At 36.6% G+C, this 14,335-nt stretch overlaps 1 protein-coding gene across 1 annotated transcript; it reads right to left on the minus strand.

Annotated features, from left to right (window-relative positions):
* Nucleotides 1–486: 486 nt before the first annotated feature.
* MS4A13 (membrane spanning 4-domains A13) lies at nt 487–13,525 on the minus strand. The gene is made up of 4 exons (XM_023559702.2): nt 13,108–13,525; nt 9,678–9,734; nt 8,585–8,704; nt 487–829 (listed from the first exon to the last, which is right to left on the minus strand). Exons 1-4 carry the CDS (start codon nt 13,438–13,440, stop codon nt 686–688), a joined length of 654 nt encoding a protein of 217 aa, XP_023415470.1. The 5' UTR covers nt 13,441–13,525; the 3' UTR covers nt 487–685.
* Between the last annotated feature and the right edge of the window lie 810 nt (nt 13,526–14,335).

A 14,335-nucleotide genomic window follows, 5' to 3' on the forward strand; every position in this document is an offset into this window, starting at 1 on the left:
TATTACAATGCCTAGCAAATAGTAGACCTTCAATAAATATTTGTGAAAGAATGAATGAATGTTAGATGTCTAGTTTTTGTTTTTTCAATCTTGTGAAAAAAAAATCCTTCTCATAGGTTTTGTTAATATTGTGATGTTACAGCATTTTGGGATGCTATTAAACTTGACTCTGCAATTAACACTTCTAGGAATCAACCATCGACAGTCTTGCATGCAAAAATATATGCATTGGGATGTTCCCTGTAGCCTGTTTATAATGTAGAAAAATATAGAAGCAAACTAAATACGCAGTAATACAGTTCTGTTAAATAGTAAGGAAAACAATGAAACTATTAAAAAGCATCATTTGTGTATGTTCCGTAATGGAAAGATATTTATGACTGTTGAGACAAATGCACATGGCAAAGCAGTACAAATATGATCACATAATAAAAAAGAAAACGGTGTGTTGCATCTGCTTTTTTGGGTAGATTTGGTTGTGTGGGTGTAACAGGGACAATATTAAGAGGACAATAACATTTTACTCTATAATTTTTTTTTACTTTTTTATTTGCTATTTCATGTATTAGCTTTGTAATTTTATAAACAATAAAGAAAAAAGTAAAGGTAATATTATAACATTCCATTTTTATTAGTTCCAAACATATTGCACCAGTGCGTTTCATCTACTCATAGAATGTGCGTATTAGAAACCAACATCTCTTGGTTTGCCTGAGGGTAGGTGAATACTTACCAAATCAGTACAGGTGAAGAGTGAGTATACGAACGCAATGGAAATTTCCAAGTGGTAGGAGACCAGTAAAACACGCGACACTTCCCTCCCAAGTTTCTGAAACCAGAAAATAGGTGGGAATCTTATATTACTCTCTTCAATAACTGAAAACACATTCGCGGAAGGTGCTCTTAGTATGAGAGTAAAGGAAAATAGAAAGAGTAGATAAGTCTCTTTTACCATTTCCCTAGGCTTTTCCACTTTGTCTTCTGCTCCAATTTTCCCAGCTTTCACTCCCCCAATTCATCACCTACAGCTTCCATCCATGCTCTTTACCGCTCAACACTGTTCCTTCTTACACCTCTTCATTCTCATTATTCTCTTCACTAGAGTCCCTGCACAGCTTATTATCCAAACTCTTCAGTAAATAAGATTTGACTGTCTTTTCTCTAGTGATAAGACAGCCCTGGGAGATTTTTTTTTTTTTTTTATCATCAGGCAATCCTATCTATTAAAACAGCTATTATTACAAACAGGAGCATTGGTGGTGCAGTGGTTAGGAGTGCAGCTGGTAACCAAAAGGTTGGCAGTTTGAACCCACCAGCCACTCTTTAGAAACCCCATGGGGCAGTTCGCCTTTGTCCTACAGCATTGCTAGGAGTAGGAAATGACTCAATGGCAATGGGTTTTGGTTTTATTACAAAGTTACTTGACACATGCAGTGATGAAAATCTCACATATATAATTTTTTTAATATGTGAAAGAATGAGTAAATTTCAGAAGTTCAAAAACAGTATTTCACTTGGAAGCATAAGGTGATTGTGACTGCTAGGATAAATAAAGCAGATACTTTCTGTTGTTATTAGAAAGGTATTTTCAACTATCCTATCTGATTGGTGAGTTGTATGAATAATATTGGTGCTCACTCAGAAAATAAATGTGTTTTTTATGCTGGCTGTGGAAAGACAACAATAATATTTGGACTTAAGATGAATAATATAATAATTCTCTCTTTCCTTCAATTCCCGCTTCACCTTCTGATGTTCCTTCTTTCAGTTTATTTAATAATTTATAAGCAAGAAAGTATCAGGTGGTAGAATTAGATGGTAAGAATGCAGCGACACATAAAATGCTCCTGTTTTCTCAGAGTTTAAAATCAAGCAGAAAAGAAAAATAGATAACATAAGGTAAAATATGCCAAAATTGAAGAAAAAATTGCTCTAAAATTTTGGGGAACAGAAAGTTTACTTTAAGTCATTCATATCCAGGAAAGCTTCATAAAGAGGTATACCTGTTGCCATCAAGTCAATTCCAACTCATAATGAGGTAGGACCTTTGAAATAAGGGTAGGACTGAAAAAAGTGAAGGAGGAAATCAGCATTTTAGGCATGTTTAAATTTTTATGAACTTCTTTGTCACCTATATTGTTAGAGGGAATTTAATAAGTGTGATAAAATATTTGAGAAATGGTGACATAAAATCGAATAAAGCTAAATACGTATCATGACCTACACTACGTGGCTTTATGTGAGAAAAAAACTGAATGCAAAGATGTACATGACATATTTTGAGATAAGGACAAAATAAGTAGTGTTCATCATGTATGATATTAACAGGAAGATAATGAAAAGATTGCAGTAGAGGGTTTGAAATGCCAAGGCAAAGACTTTGGGTTTAATTTTGTTGGCTGAAAACACCTAATCATAACATTTTGGCTGGGAAGTACTTGTGACCTCATAGTTGGCAAGACAGAAAACGTCATTGTTCCCACACTTCTTAATTTATATGTGTTGGTGTTAGTCTCAAACTCTCCCCTTGGGAGTTGCAAGATGTCTTCCAGACAGTCTCAAATATGAAAATAGCAGAGAGACAGAGAATAACTGAATTCTTGACACATGATTTGAGCCTCTGGACCCAGCTTAAGTATGTTGCCTTTTTTGCTTGTCAATTTGGGTTGTTTCCTGTCACTTACAACTGAGGGAACTCTAAATAATAAACGTTTAAATAAAGAATAAACAGAATTTTGTAATTGGAAAGATAGTTGACAGAGAGGGGTTAAGGATTACATTAATGTATTGAGCCTAGGAGACTAAACACAGGAGTCTAGAAGTACAGTACTTTAGAACCCCATTGCCGTCGAGTAGATTTTGTCTCAAAGTGACCCTACAGAACAGAGTAGAACTGCCCCATAGGGTTTCCAAGAAGCAGCTGGTGGATTTGAACTGCAGACCTTTGGTTAGCAGCTGAGCTCTTAACCACTGTGCCACCGGGGCCCCACAGTACTTTAGAGCAGGTATATAATTTCTGTTTATTGAGTTTTAGATGACAGAAGTATATCCAATGAGAAGTCAAGCTGATCATTACAGCAACAGTCAGGAGTTTGGGAGACAGAGAGAACAATTAACTAAGAGGTATGTATTAACATTTTCTCCATTTTCCAGATAAGGGGACTAAGGGAACCTGGGAGGTTAGGGAACTTGTCCAAGGATCACAAACAGCTAGTAAGTATATGAATAAAGGCAGTATGCTTTTAGACTCTACACTACTAACCAGTCTGTTATGTGAGAAGCATATTTTGCAGGTATGTAATTTTGAGAGTGCCTGAGCCTAGCTGGGAACACTGATAACTCGATGAGTTTATGGATTTAGCCAAGTCGCTTGCTTATGTTAGAAGAGTTGGCATATGGAAAATCTCATAAAGTGTTGGATGCCTTAGTAAAATGTAGGTACATAATTCTATAATGCCACTAGGAAAAGATGGGTTTGAGATGTAGGTCTAACATACAAATTGATTTTGTGTAGCTAATTACAACAAACAAAGCTGAATCCTGTGGGTTTGGGAGGTTGTAGAACTGATCACTAATATTGAGTTCAGATAAATACAATATGCAATGATTTGTAATACTGATTGCAAAAAGGAGATCTTGAAAATATGTCATCTTAAACTGAAGACTATAAGCTTATGGGTAAGAGCGATGAGCTAAAATAACCTGAAATAATTTTACATTTAATAACTTATTTTTTCCCTTCCCAAGCTCTGACCCATAATTAGTACTGAAATTTCCAGGCTGAATTTTTTGGGTAACTGAAGAATTTTCTTACAATTTATAGGGAAAATCTGGTGCACATTTATTTAAATCGATACATCGTTGTTGTGTTTAAGTGCTGTCAAGTGCTTCAAGTCCTCTTCACTTTCTGGACACAAGGTTGTGTCATCTACATATTGCAGGTTGTTAATGAGTCTTTCTCCAATCCTGATGCCAAGCTCTTCTTCATACAGTCCACCTTCGTGGATTATTTGCTCAGCATACAGATTGAATAAATATGGTGAAAGAATACAACTCTGATTGTAGTATTCCCTTCCTTTGTTGTAATGACTACCTCTTAGTCTGTGTTCAGGTTCTGCAGGAGCACAATTAAGTCTTCTTGGATTAACATTCTTCGGAATGTTATCCATAATTTGCTATGATCCACATAGCTGAATGCCTTTGCATAGTCAATAAAACACAAGTAAAAATCTTTCTGGTATTTTCTGCTTTCAGCCAGGATCCATCTGACATCAGCAACGATATCCCTGGTTGCATGTTCTCTTCTGAATCCAGCTTGAATTTCTGGCAGTTCCCTGTGGATGTACTGTTACAACTGCTTTTGAATGATCTTCAGGAAAATTTTCCTTATGTGTGATAGTAATGATATTGTTAGGTACGTTTCCACATTCTGCTGGATCACCTTTCTTTGGAATGGGCACAAATATGGATCTTTTTATCAGTTGGCCAGGTAGCTGTCTTCCAAATTTCTTGGCATAGACATGTGAGCACTTCCAGCACTGCATCCGTTTGTTGAAACATCTCAATTGGTAATCTGTCAATTCCTGGAGCCTTGTTTTTCTGCAGTGCCTTACAGTGCGGCTTGGGCCTCTTCTTTCAGTACCATCAGTTCCTCCTGAAATGGCTGAATGTGGGCCAATTCTTTTTGGTGTTGTGATTCTGTGTATTCCTTCTACCTTCCTTTGATGCTTCCTGCGTCATTTATTATTTCCCCCATAGAATCCTTCAGTATTGCAACTTGATGCTTGAATTTTTTCTTCAGTTCTTCCAGCCTGAGAAATGGCATGTGTGCTTTTCCCTTTTGGTTTTCTATTTCCAAATCTTTGCACATGTCATTACCATGCTTTACTTCGTCTTCTTGAGCTGCCCTTTGAAATCTGCTCAGCTGTTTTACTTCATCATTTCTTCCTTTTACTTTAGCTATTCTATGCTCAAGAGCAAGTTTCAGAGTCTCTTCTGACATCCATTTTGATCTTTTCTTTCCTATCTTTCTAATGACCTCTTGCTTTCTTCGTGTATGATGTCCTTCCACAACTCGTCTGGTTCTTTAGTCAGTAGTGTTCAATGTGTCGAATCTATTCTTGAGGTGGTCTCTAAATTCAGGTAGGATATACTCAAGATCATACTTTGGCTCTCATGGACTTGTTCTTATTTTCTTCAGGTTCACCTTGAACTTGCATATGAACAACTGATGGTCTGTTCTGCAGTTGGCCCCTGGCCTTATTTTGACTGGTACTGAGCTTTTCTATCATCTCTTTCCACAGATGTAGTTGATTTGATTCCTGTGTGTTTTATCTGGTTAGGTCCATATTTATGCTGCTGAAAAAAGGATTTGCAAGGACTAAGTCATTGGTCTTGCAAAATTCTATCATGCAATCTCAAGTGTTGTTTCTATCGCCAAAGCCATTATTTGACAACTACCTATCCTTCTTCTTTGTTCCCAACTTTTGCATTACAATCGCCAGCAATTATCAATGCATCTTGACCGTGTGTTTGATCAATTTCAGACTGCAGAAGTGGGTAAAAATCTTCAGTTTCTTCATCTTTGGCCTTAGTGGTTGGAGCATAAATTTGAGTATGGATAGTATCCTATCACTGACCTTACTGTACTCCAGGACAGATCTTGAAATGTTCCTTTTGACAATGAATGCAATGCCATTGCTCTTCAATTCATCATTTCAGGTACAGAAGACCATGTGCTTATCGATCCAAAATGGCCAATACCAGGCCATTTCAACTCACTAATGCCTAGGATATCCATGTTTATGTGTTCCATTTCATTTTTGATGACTTCCAATTTTCTTCGATTTATACTTCGTACATCCCATGTTCTGATTATTAATAGATGTTTGCAGCTGTTTCTTCTCATTTTGAGTGATGCCACATCAACAAATGAAGGTCCTGAAAACTTGACTCCATCCACGTCATTAAAGTTGACTCTAGTTTGAGACCTACCATCAATTGCTCATATGCAAGTTCAAGCTGAAGCTGAAAGAAATTAGAACTAGTCCACGAGAGCCAAAGTACAACCTTAAGCATATCCCATCTGAATTCAGAGACCATCTCAATAACAGATTTGACACACTGAACACTAATGACTGAAGGCCAGATGAGTTGTTGGATGACATCAAGGACATTATACATGAAAAAAGCAAGAGGTCATTAAAAAGACAGGGAAGAAAGAAAATACCAAAATGGGTGTCAGCAAAGACTCTGAAACTTGCTCTTGAATATAGGGTAGCTAAAGCAAACAGACGAAATGATGAAAAGAGCTGAGCAGATTTCAAAGGGTGGCTGAAGAAGACAAAGTATGACAATGAGCGCAAAGGCCTGAAAATAGAAAACCAAATGCATGGCATTTCTCAAGCTAAAAGAACTGAGTAAAAAATTCAAGCATGAAGTTGCAATACTGAAGGATTCTACAGGGAAAATATTAAATGACGCAAAAAGCATCAAAAGAAGACGGAAGGAATATACACAATCACTATACCAAAAAGAACTGGCTGATGTCAATTATTTCAAGAGGCAGCATATGATGAGGAACTGATGGTACTGAAGGAGGAGGTGCGAGCCGCACTGAAAGCATTGTGGAAAAACAAGGCTTCAGGAATTGATGGTATATCAACTGAGATGTTTCAACAAACGGATGCAGCGCTTGAAGTGCTCACTCGTCTATCCCAAGAAATTTGGAAGGCAGCTACCTGGCTGACCAACAGAGATCCATATCTGTGCCCATTCCAAAGGAAGGTGATCCAGCAGAATGTGGAAATTATTGAACAGTATCATTAATACTACACCAAAGTAAAATTTTCCTGAAGATCATTCAAAAGTGGCTGCAGCTGTACATCACCAGGCAACTGCCAAAAATTCAGGCCGGATTCAGAAGAGGTTGTAGAATGAGGGTCATCACTGCTGATAACATATGGATCCTGGTTGAAAGCAGGGAACACCAGAAGGATGTTCACCTGTGTTTTATTGACTATGCAAAGGCATTTGGCTGTGTGGATCATAATAAATCATGGGCAACACTGTGAAGAATGAGAATGCCAGAACACTTAATTTTGCTCATAAGGAATCTGTATGTAGATCAAGAGGCAGTCATTTGAACAGAACAAGGGGATACTGGGTGGTTTAATATCAGAAAAGGTGTGAATCAGGGTTGTATCTTTTTACCATTCTTATTCAATCTGTACGCTGAGCAAATCACCTGAGACGGGAGACTATATGAAGAAAGACTCTTTAACAACCTACATCATGCAGATGACACAACCTTGTTTGCTGAAAGTGAAGAGGACTTGAAGTACTTACTGACGCAGATCAAAGACCATAGCCTTCAGTATGGATTACACCTCAACATAAAGAAAACAAAAATCCTCACAACTGGACCAATAAGCAACATGATGATAAATGGAGAAAATATTGGAGTTGTAAAGGATTTCATTTTACTTGGATCCACAATCAACACCCACAGAAGCGGCAGTCAAGAAATCAAAAGATATATTGCATTAGGCAAATCAGCTGCAAAACACCTCTTTAAAGTGTTGAAAGGCAAAGATATCACCTTGAAGCCCAAGGTGCTCCTGAGTCAAGCTATGGTGTTTTCAATCACCTCATACGCATGTGAAGGCTGGACAATGAATAAGGAAGACCGAAAAAGAATTAATGCCTTTGAATTATGGTGTTGGTGACAAATACTGAATATACCATGGGCTGCAAAGACAGTGACTGTATCTCTTTTGGAAGAGTACAGACAGAATGCTCATTAGAAGCAGGGATGGTGAGACTACATCTCACATACTTTGGACATGTTATCAGAAAGGATCAATCCCTGGAGAAGGACATCATGCTTGGTAAGTGGAGGGTCAGCAGAAAAGAGGAAGACTCTCAATGAGATGGATTGACACTGTGGCTGCAGCAATGGGGATTGTGAGGGTGGCACAGGACCCAGCAATGTTTTGTTCTGTTTTTTTACACAGGGTTGTTATGAGTCAGAAACGACTCGAGGGCACCTAACAACAACTACTTTGTGGAGGCTGCTCTTCACCAGTTATATTTTGAAGCAAGATAGGTTCATGTATATTTAGCTCTTTGGGACTTAGAGCAAAATTCATGTGAGACATAAAAATAGACTGTGTATGAAAAGCTCTGTGCTAATGTGGCACTTACTAGGTGCCTGTAGTTCAAATTGTGTCAACAGCGTATTCTTTTGTTGATCTGGAGATGGTTTTATGGTCCAGGATAATACTCTTCTTTCATTAAGAGAAATCATTGGTGAACCCGTCTAATGTATAGATACATATCACCAAGGCCTTCAATTTTCTTACTTGTTTTAACTGGGCAAGTCAAGGATTCAAACATTTATTAATATTTACAAAAACATATCATCTTAGAATTATTTTTGAATTGAAACTTTCAATCAAGAGCTCACTACTAAATCAGAGTTTCCTAAGGAACGATAAATGCTCCATTTTACCTCCTAAGGCTTGAAAACCACTGACAAGAATCATTTTGAAATTATGATGTTTCTATAGGATTGATCACTTACCGCTTGTCCATAATTCCTATATGACACAGAATGAAACTGAGACAATTCAATTATTGTTAGAATTAGTGCAATTATTGCAGCAATTATGGAGAGGATGTTCATGGACAAAGCACATGCAACCTAAGAAGATGATACAGGGGAAATTTATTATATTCAGAATAAGCTCTTTGATTAAATATTTTGTATTGCTTACAAAAGTCATTGAGTTAAAACTTTGATCTCGTTTCTAAGTTTTGAGAGTGTTGGTATGTTTGCCGTTAGAGTGAAATATTTTTCTGGTTTACGTGAAACCAATTTAATCTGGAGGAAAAATTAAAATACCATCAGATCACTAAGCATCAATCTTCCATTTGGGCTCAAAGATATTGTAGTTTACAGTCTTATGGGGAAATTGGGAAAAAAATCTATAAGTATGATTTGAACATAAAAGTTTCTCTGTTAAAAAAATTTTAAAAAACCAACCACTTGTAGAAATAAAGCCAAATGGGAATCAAGGAGTTTTAATCCTGCATTTTCATCTTTGTTATCTAGGGAAATGTATTAGTATCTTTGGACGATGGTTTTTTAATCTTTAGAATTATGAGATCATACTAATTAATTTCTAAACTATCTTTTAGCTCTACAACCTTAAGATTTTTTTCTTCCAATTATCTTTCTATACCATAGACAGAACTTCATTCTGGACAGATCCTTATTTTGTTACAAGCTACAATCTTATTCCTTAACTGGAGAGCTCAGAAAATGAAGTTTTACAGAAATATTATGTCCATATATAAAGGTATGAGGTCCTTTCAAAAATTTTTCAAATAGAAAAACGCTTACTATGTTAAAAGAATGTAGAACACCAAAAACAAAACAAAAAAATCTACACTTAAAATTTAGAAAGCTTTACATAATGCGATCACAAATCTCATGTCATCTGTTTGTCTACGTTGACTTATGTGTCCCTGGATATTCACTTAATTTCTTCATTTATTTTACAAGTAAGGTAGAGTCTTTTATTGTTTCGAGACTCACTATCTTTTCATTAAAGCCTATTTGCTTAACTTTTTAATAAGGGACTTCTAGAGATACCCCAAACATTGCAACTTACCAGACAGTGACTTGCATGCCTTTCTGTTTTTATTATAAAGATTCCTGAAAGGATAAACTGGATATAAAAACATATATTTATAAATACCTACTGGTAATGCTTGTCAACTTAAAATTATTTTTTTAGCAACTTGCTCTTTTAAGTCAATTATTTTTTACGATTCTCAGAATGACAAACTATAAAGAAATATCCCCATTTTCGGTTTAAGCAGAAGGGGCCAAGAAAGTTTCTATCATGCAGTAATGAACTGAAAGCTGAACAGAGGCATCACTAGTAACACACGCACACAAATGCACACACACGCACGAGACAATGGGCAGAACTCAGGTTTAGAATATGCAGTCCTGAATCGGGGACCAAGTGCGCTTATAAGTGTGCATACTTTCTGAACTCATCCAATTATTACTTCTAATGCTGTCCTTCCTAATGAGATGATGCCACTGATTATAATCACTGCATATGTGTCCGGGTGTGGATAGTGGTCTATGAATCTATTATAAATTGCACATGTACAAAATGTATCTTTTAACTGAGACTAACCATTATTGAGGTAACAGCTGCTATTTACGCCTTTGCCTTTGTTTCTTAAAAAAAGAGGCTCCATTGTTTCATACCAGGCTATGTTCTCTATTTCCCACAACTGCAAAGATATGCCATATTGTTTGCAGGTAGGATGCAAAATTCCCTTGACATATTCCTTTTGCCTTAACTGTTTTAGTGGCTTTGACAAAGATCCAAGTCAAAAGCTAATTTAAAGCAAAATAGCATTCGTGCTACACACCATATACAGGGAGGCCAAATCTGAAGCTTACAAACTCCACAAGGACATCTCAAATCTATACACTCAGTAGAGTGCAACAATAGCTGAGATTTCCGAGGAACACAGTGAAGATAAAAAAAAAAAAAAAAAATTTTTTTTTTTACAGTGAAGATAAGCTCAGAATAAAGAATGAGAGTATCTTGTGAATTTTACACTAGAGTGCTCTCTAACTAGATCACCAAACCATGTGTTTTACAAAGATGCCTTTCAAAATTATGACCTAAGTGAGAAGTTCTGTATTGGATTCCATTTAATTGAAATGTTTGGTAATTTATTCTAGGAGTTAAACATGCTATGTTTGTAACACAAAAGATTAAACACTGAGGGACACGGATCATTTATCTGGATTTTGGTCTAAAAATTCATTATTTTTCTCCTATTGTTTTCCAAGGCAATGCATTGACACTTGAGAGCCAGTGTATAAAGGCAGGGGTTCTTCTAGAGGTTACAGCTTCCTGTATAGCCCTCTCAAGTGGTATCCACCTTGGATCAGTCCCACGAATGGGTTAAATTGCTGCTTCTAACCACTTTCCCTCCCCTAGCTTTGAATCACATATCAGCAGATTCCATCACTCATTATCCTTCCTGGCTGAAGTCATCTACTGACCCCTTGGTTAAGCATCAATTTCTAGATGATTTTAATTCTTGCCTCTGACTCTGTCTCCAATACCACTTAATTCTTGGTGATTTCAATGTACACATATGTAGTCACCATAAGTTGGAACTGACTTGATGGCAATTGGTTTCAACATACACACAAATGATCCTTCTAACACCCTGGGATTGTGGTTCTTTGAATTTCTCTCCTCCAACGTTTTGACTCCTCCCTATCCTAGTCACACACTTGCATATTCATTCTCTTGGCATCGTCTCTGCCAATAACCAACACCTTCCAAATCTCAACTTCAAGTACTCCACCTGAATCACTACCTGCTATCTTTTAGTTCATGCCCTCTCGTTCTCTAACTCCAAGAATTGACTTCCACTTGGATGTATAATCTGAGACCCTCACCTCCATGTTATATTCTTCTCTCCTTCATCAGCTTAAATTCCATGATCAACCATTACAAACACTCCCTTACATACAATCTCAACTCCTTTGTGTCTTTGTTTTATCACAATTGCTTGGTTAAAGCAAAATTTTGATTAAATGCAGTTCTCCTCCTACTATGACTCACACCTACACTGAACAGAGCCTGAGAAAGACACATGACTCATTTCACTATATAATCATGTTCCTGAACCTCAAGCGAGCCCTTAAGGGTGTATGGAAATCAGACTACTTTTCCATTATTCATGTACTCTCTTAACCTTCCTAGATGACTATTTCATATCCTCTTTTCTCTCCTCAAACAACCAATCTATTTTCCCATTTTCATTCTTAGCTCTAATTCACTGAGATACTTGAAGCCATCAGAAGAAAACTTCCATGTACTCCCAAAATCTCATCTACCTACCCATCAAAATCTGTTGTTACTCTGCCTTTTGTTCCTGTTACTATATTTTGACATTATCCCATTAGGGTTGCATAATTATTTGCTGTGGAGGGCTGTCCTGTATACTGTAGAATGTTTAGAAATATCCTTGGCTTCTGCCCACTAGTTCCAAGTAGCATCCCCCCAGTTCTGTAGGGAAAAATCAACCCCAGTTGAGACCACTGCTAAAGATGAACTGTCCATGCTCTTTGCTATGATCGACTGACTTGTGCACTAAAATTCATCATCTCTTGTCTACACAGGTACATGGCTCCAAAAAAGCCCCCTACTCATTTGTTTTGTATCATCAATTTTCATTCTCTCTTGATTCAGCCCCATCAACAGACATATTATTTCTTCGAAATTTCCAACATATTAGTTTTTACAACTTACTACCAACCCTCTCTTGATACAACTTTCTCCCAGCTACTACCCCACTTCTTTAACCCCATTACAGCAGAGTCCTTGAAGGAGCTGCCTGCATTTACTGTCTCCAATTCCTCTCCTTCCATTATTTCTTAAATTAACTCCAATCAGGCTTTTGCCCCACCATTTCACTGAAACTATCTGTCAAGTTTGCTAGTGGCTTCCATATTGGTAAATCCAATGGGTAATTCTCAGCCCTTATCTTACTTAACATAATGGAGTTGAAGATATTTGATTTTTCCCCATTCCTGGTAACACTGTCTCTTCATTTGGTTTCCAGGATGCCATACTCTCCAGGTTTTCATCCTATCTTATGGCTGCCTACAAACCATGGAACAGCACAGGTAACCACAAATTTAGAAAATATATGAGTGTGGACTCTTTGTACAAGGAAACTAAAGTAAAGAAACTTAATTTGAAAATTAACTGTGCTAATGGATATCATGGTTAAGATTCTGTCTTTAACATATCTAGGGATAATCTAACCTATTGTTGTCATTATGTATTCACTCTTGTATCCACAGCTCTTGGAATAGCACTCAATGATATTTGTTGAAAAGGAGTTTGATTTTGAATAAATTGCCAACATAAGATTTAGTTACATAATTCTCCTGAAAACTTTGGTTAGAACCTGTCCCCTACTGTCAACTATACAACATGTATCTTACTGAATGAATGAATCAATCAATATAAATTATATTCTACTCACAAAAACTCCCCATAAAGCACATCCTGTTTTGTAAGTTAAAGGTTCATATGTTCCAAAGACTCCGTGATTTTGTCCCATATACAAAAACATTACAAAATACCACATGAAAACATGAAAGGTGCCAATCATGATCTGGATAACCTGTGGAAAAAAAATGTTATTAGTACTTAAACCATGTGATACATAACAGGATTCTAATGAGTGTTCATCATAAGAAACATTTGCAAAAAATAAAACAGCAATGAAATTAACCATGTATTTCTTATACTTGTTAGCCCAGAAAGAAAGCCCTAACCAGAAAGGTCTGAGATTTAACAAAGAGGATCCAGCCATGCTTGGAGCACCAGGCTATTCAGCGGTAGTAGCACTGGGCAATTATCCCATAAGAAAGTTGATAATCTGATGTTACCACAGGCTATCCTCCCTACCCATCAAGTAATGACATGAGAGAAGGATATTCAGGTTACTAGAGAGAACATGAAGTTACTAACCTACTTGGATGCAGGAAGCCATCTATCTAATAATTTATTGTACTTTGGAAATCTATTAAACATGAAATACTTTATCTTTTCTTTCAAGGATTACTTGGTATGGATTTTTACACAAGCATGCTGTGAGGGTCGGGGGCAGCCCAACACAGAGAAACAAAGGATATCCAAGGTGGAGTTGGTTGCACAAGGTCTTCACATTTGATAAGGGATGGATTAAGGTAGGGAGAATTATTATTCAACTTTTTTTTTTTAATGTATAAGAAGGTAATTATAGTCCCAGTAGATATCTTCCAGCAAATCTGTTTCTGAATTTATATGTGAACTGATGTTTCACATGAGAATCCCATTTTAATTACTTTTTAATTAAGAGGGTATGTTATTTCCATTTTCATATAAACATTTTTAATAGGAAGCTACTGAATGTTTTAACTTCAAGAGTTCTAGTTCTTTGTATGAGAAGTGTCTATGAAATACATAAATGCAAGGGCTAATTTTAAAGATAAACTTTAGAGAAGATTTTTATATAGAGAGCCCCCCCCCTTTTTTAGTAACAATCATACATTTTTAGAGATTTAGAATTTAAGGTTTCCTCTGCATCAAATTTGAAAGAATGGTGTTGTTTCCATAGTTGCTTTGGATCTGAACGTAAGAATCATTCCACACTAGGTTGCAAGATCCTTGAGGGTCTGAACTTTGATTTTCTTATTTTTATGTCATTAGTCTGTAATATGTCAGAT

This window comes from Loxodonta africana, chromosome 7 (genome assembly GCF_030014295.1).
Source record: "Loxodonta africana isolate mLoxAfr1 chromosome 7, mLoxAfr1.hap2, whole genome shotgun sequence".
NCBI lineage: Eukaryota > Metazoa > Chordata > Mammalia > Proboscidea > Elephantidae > Loxodonta > Loxodonta africana.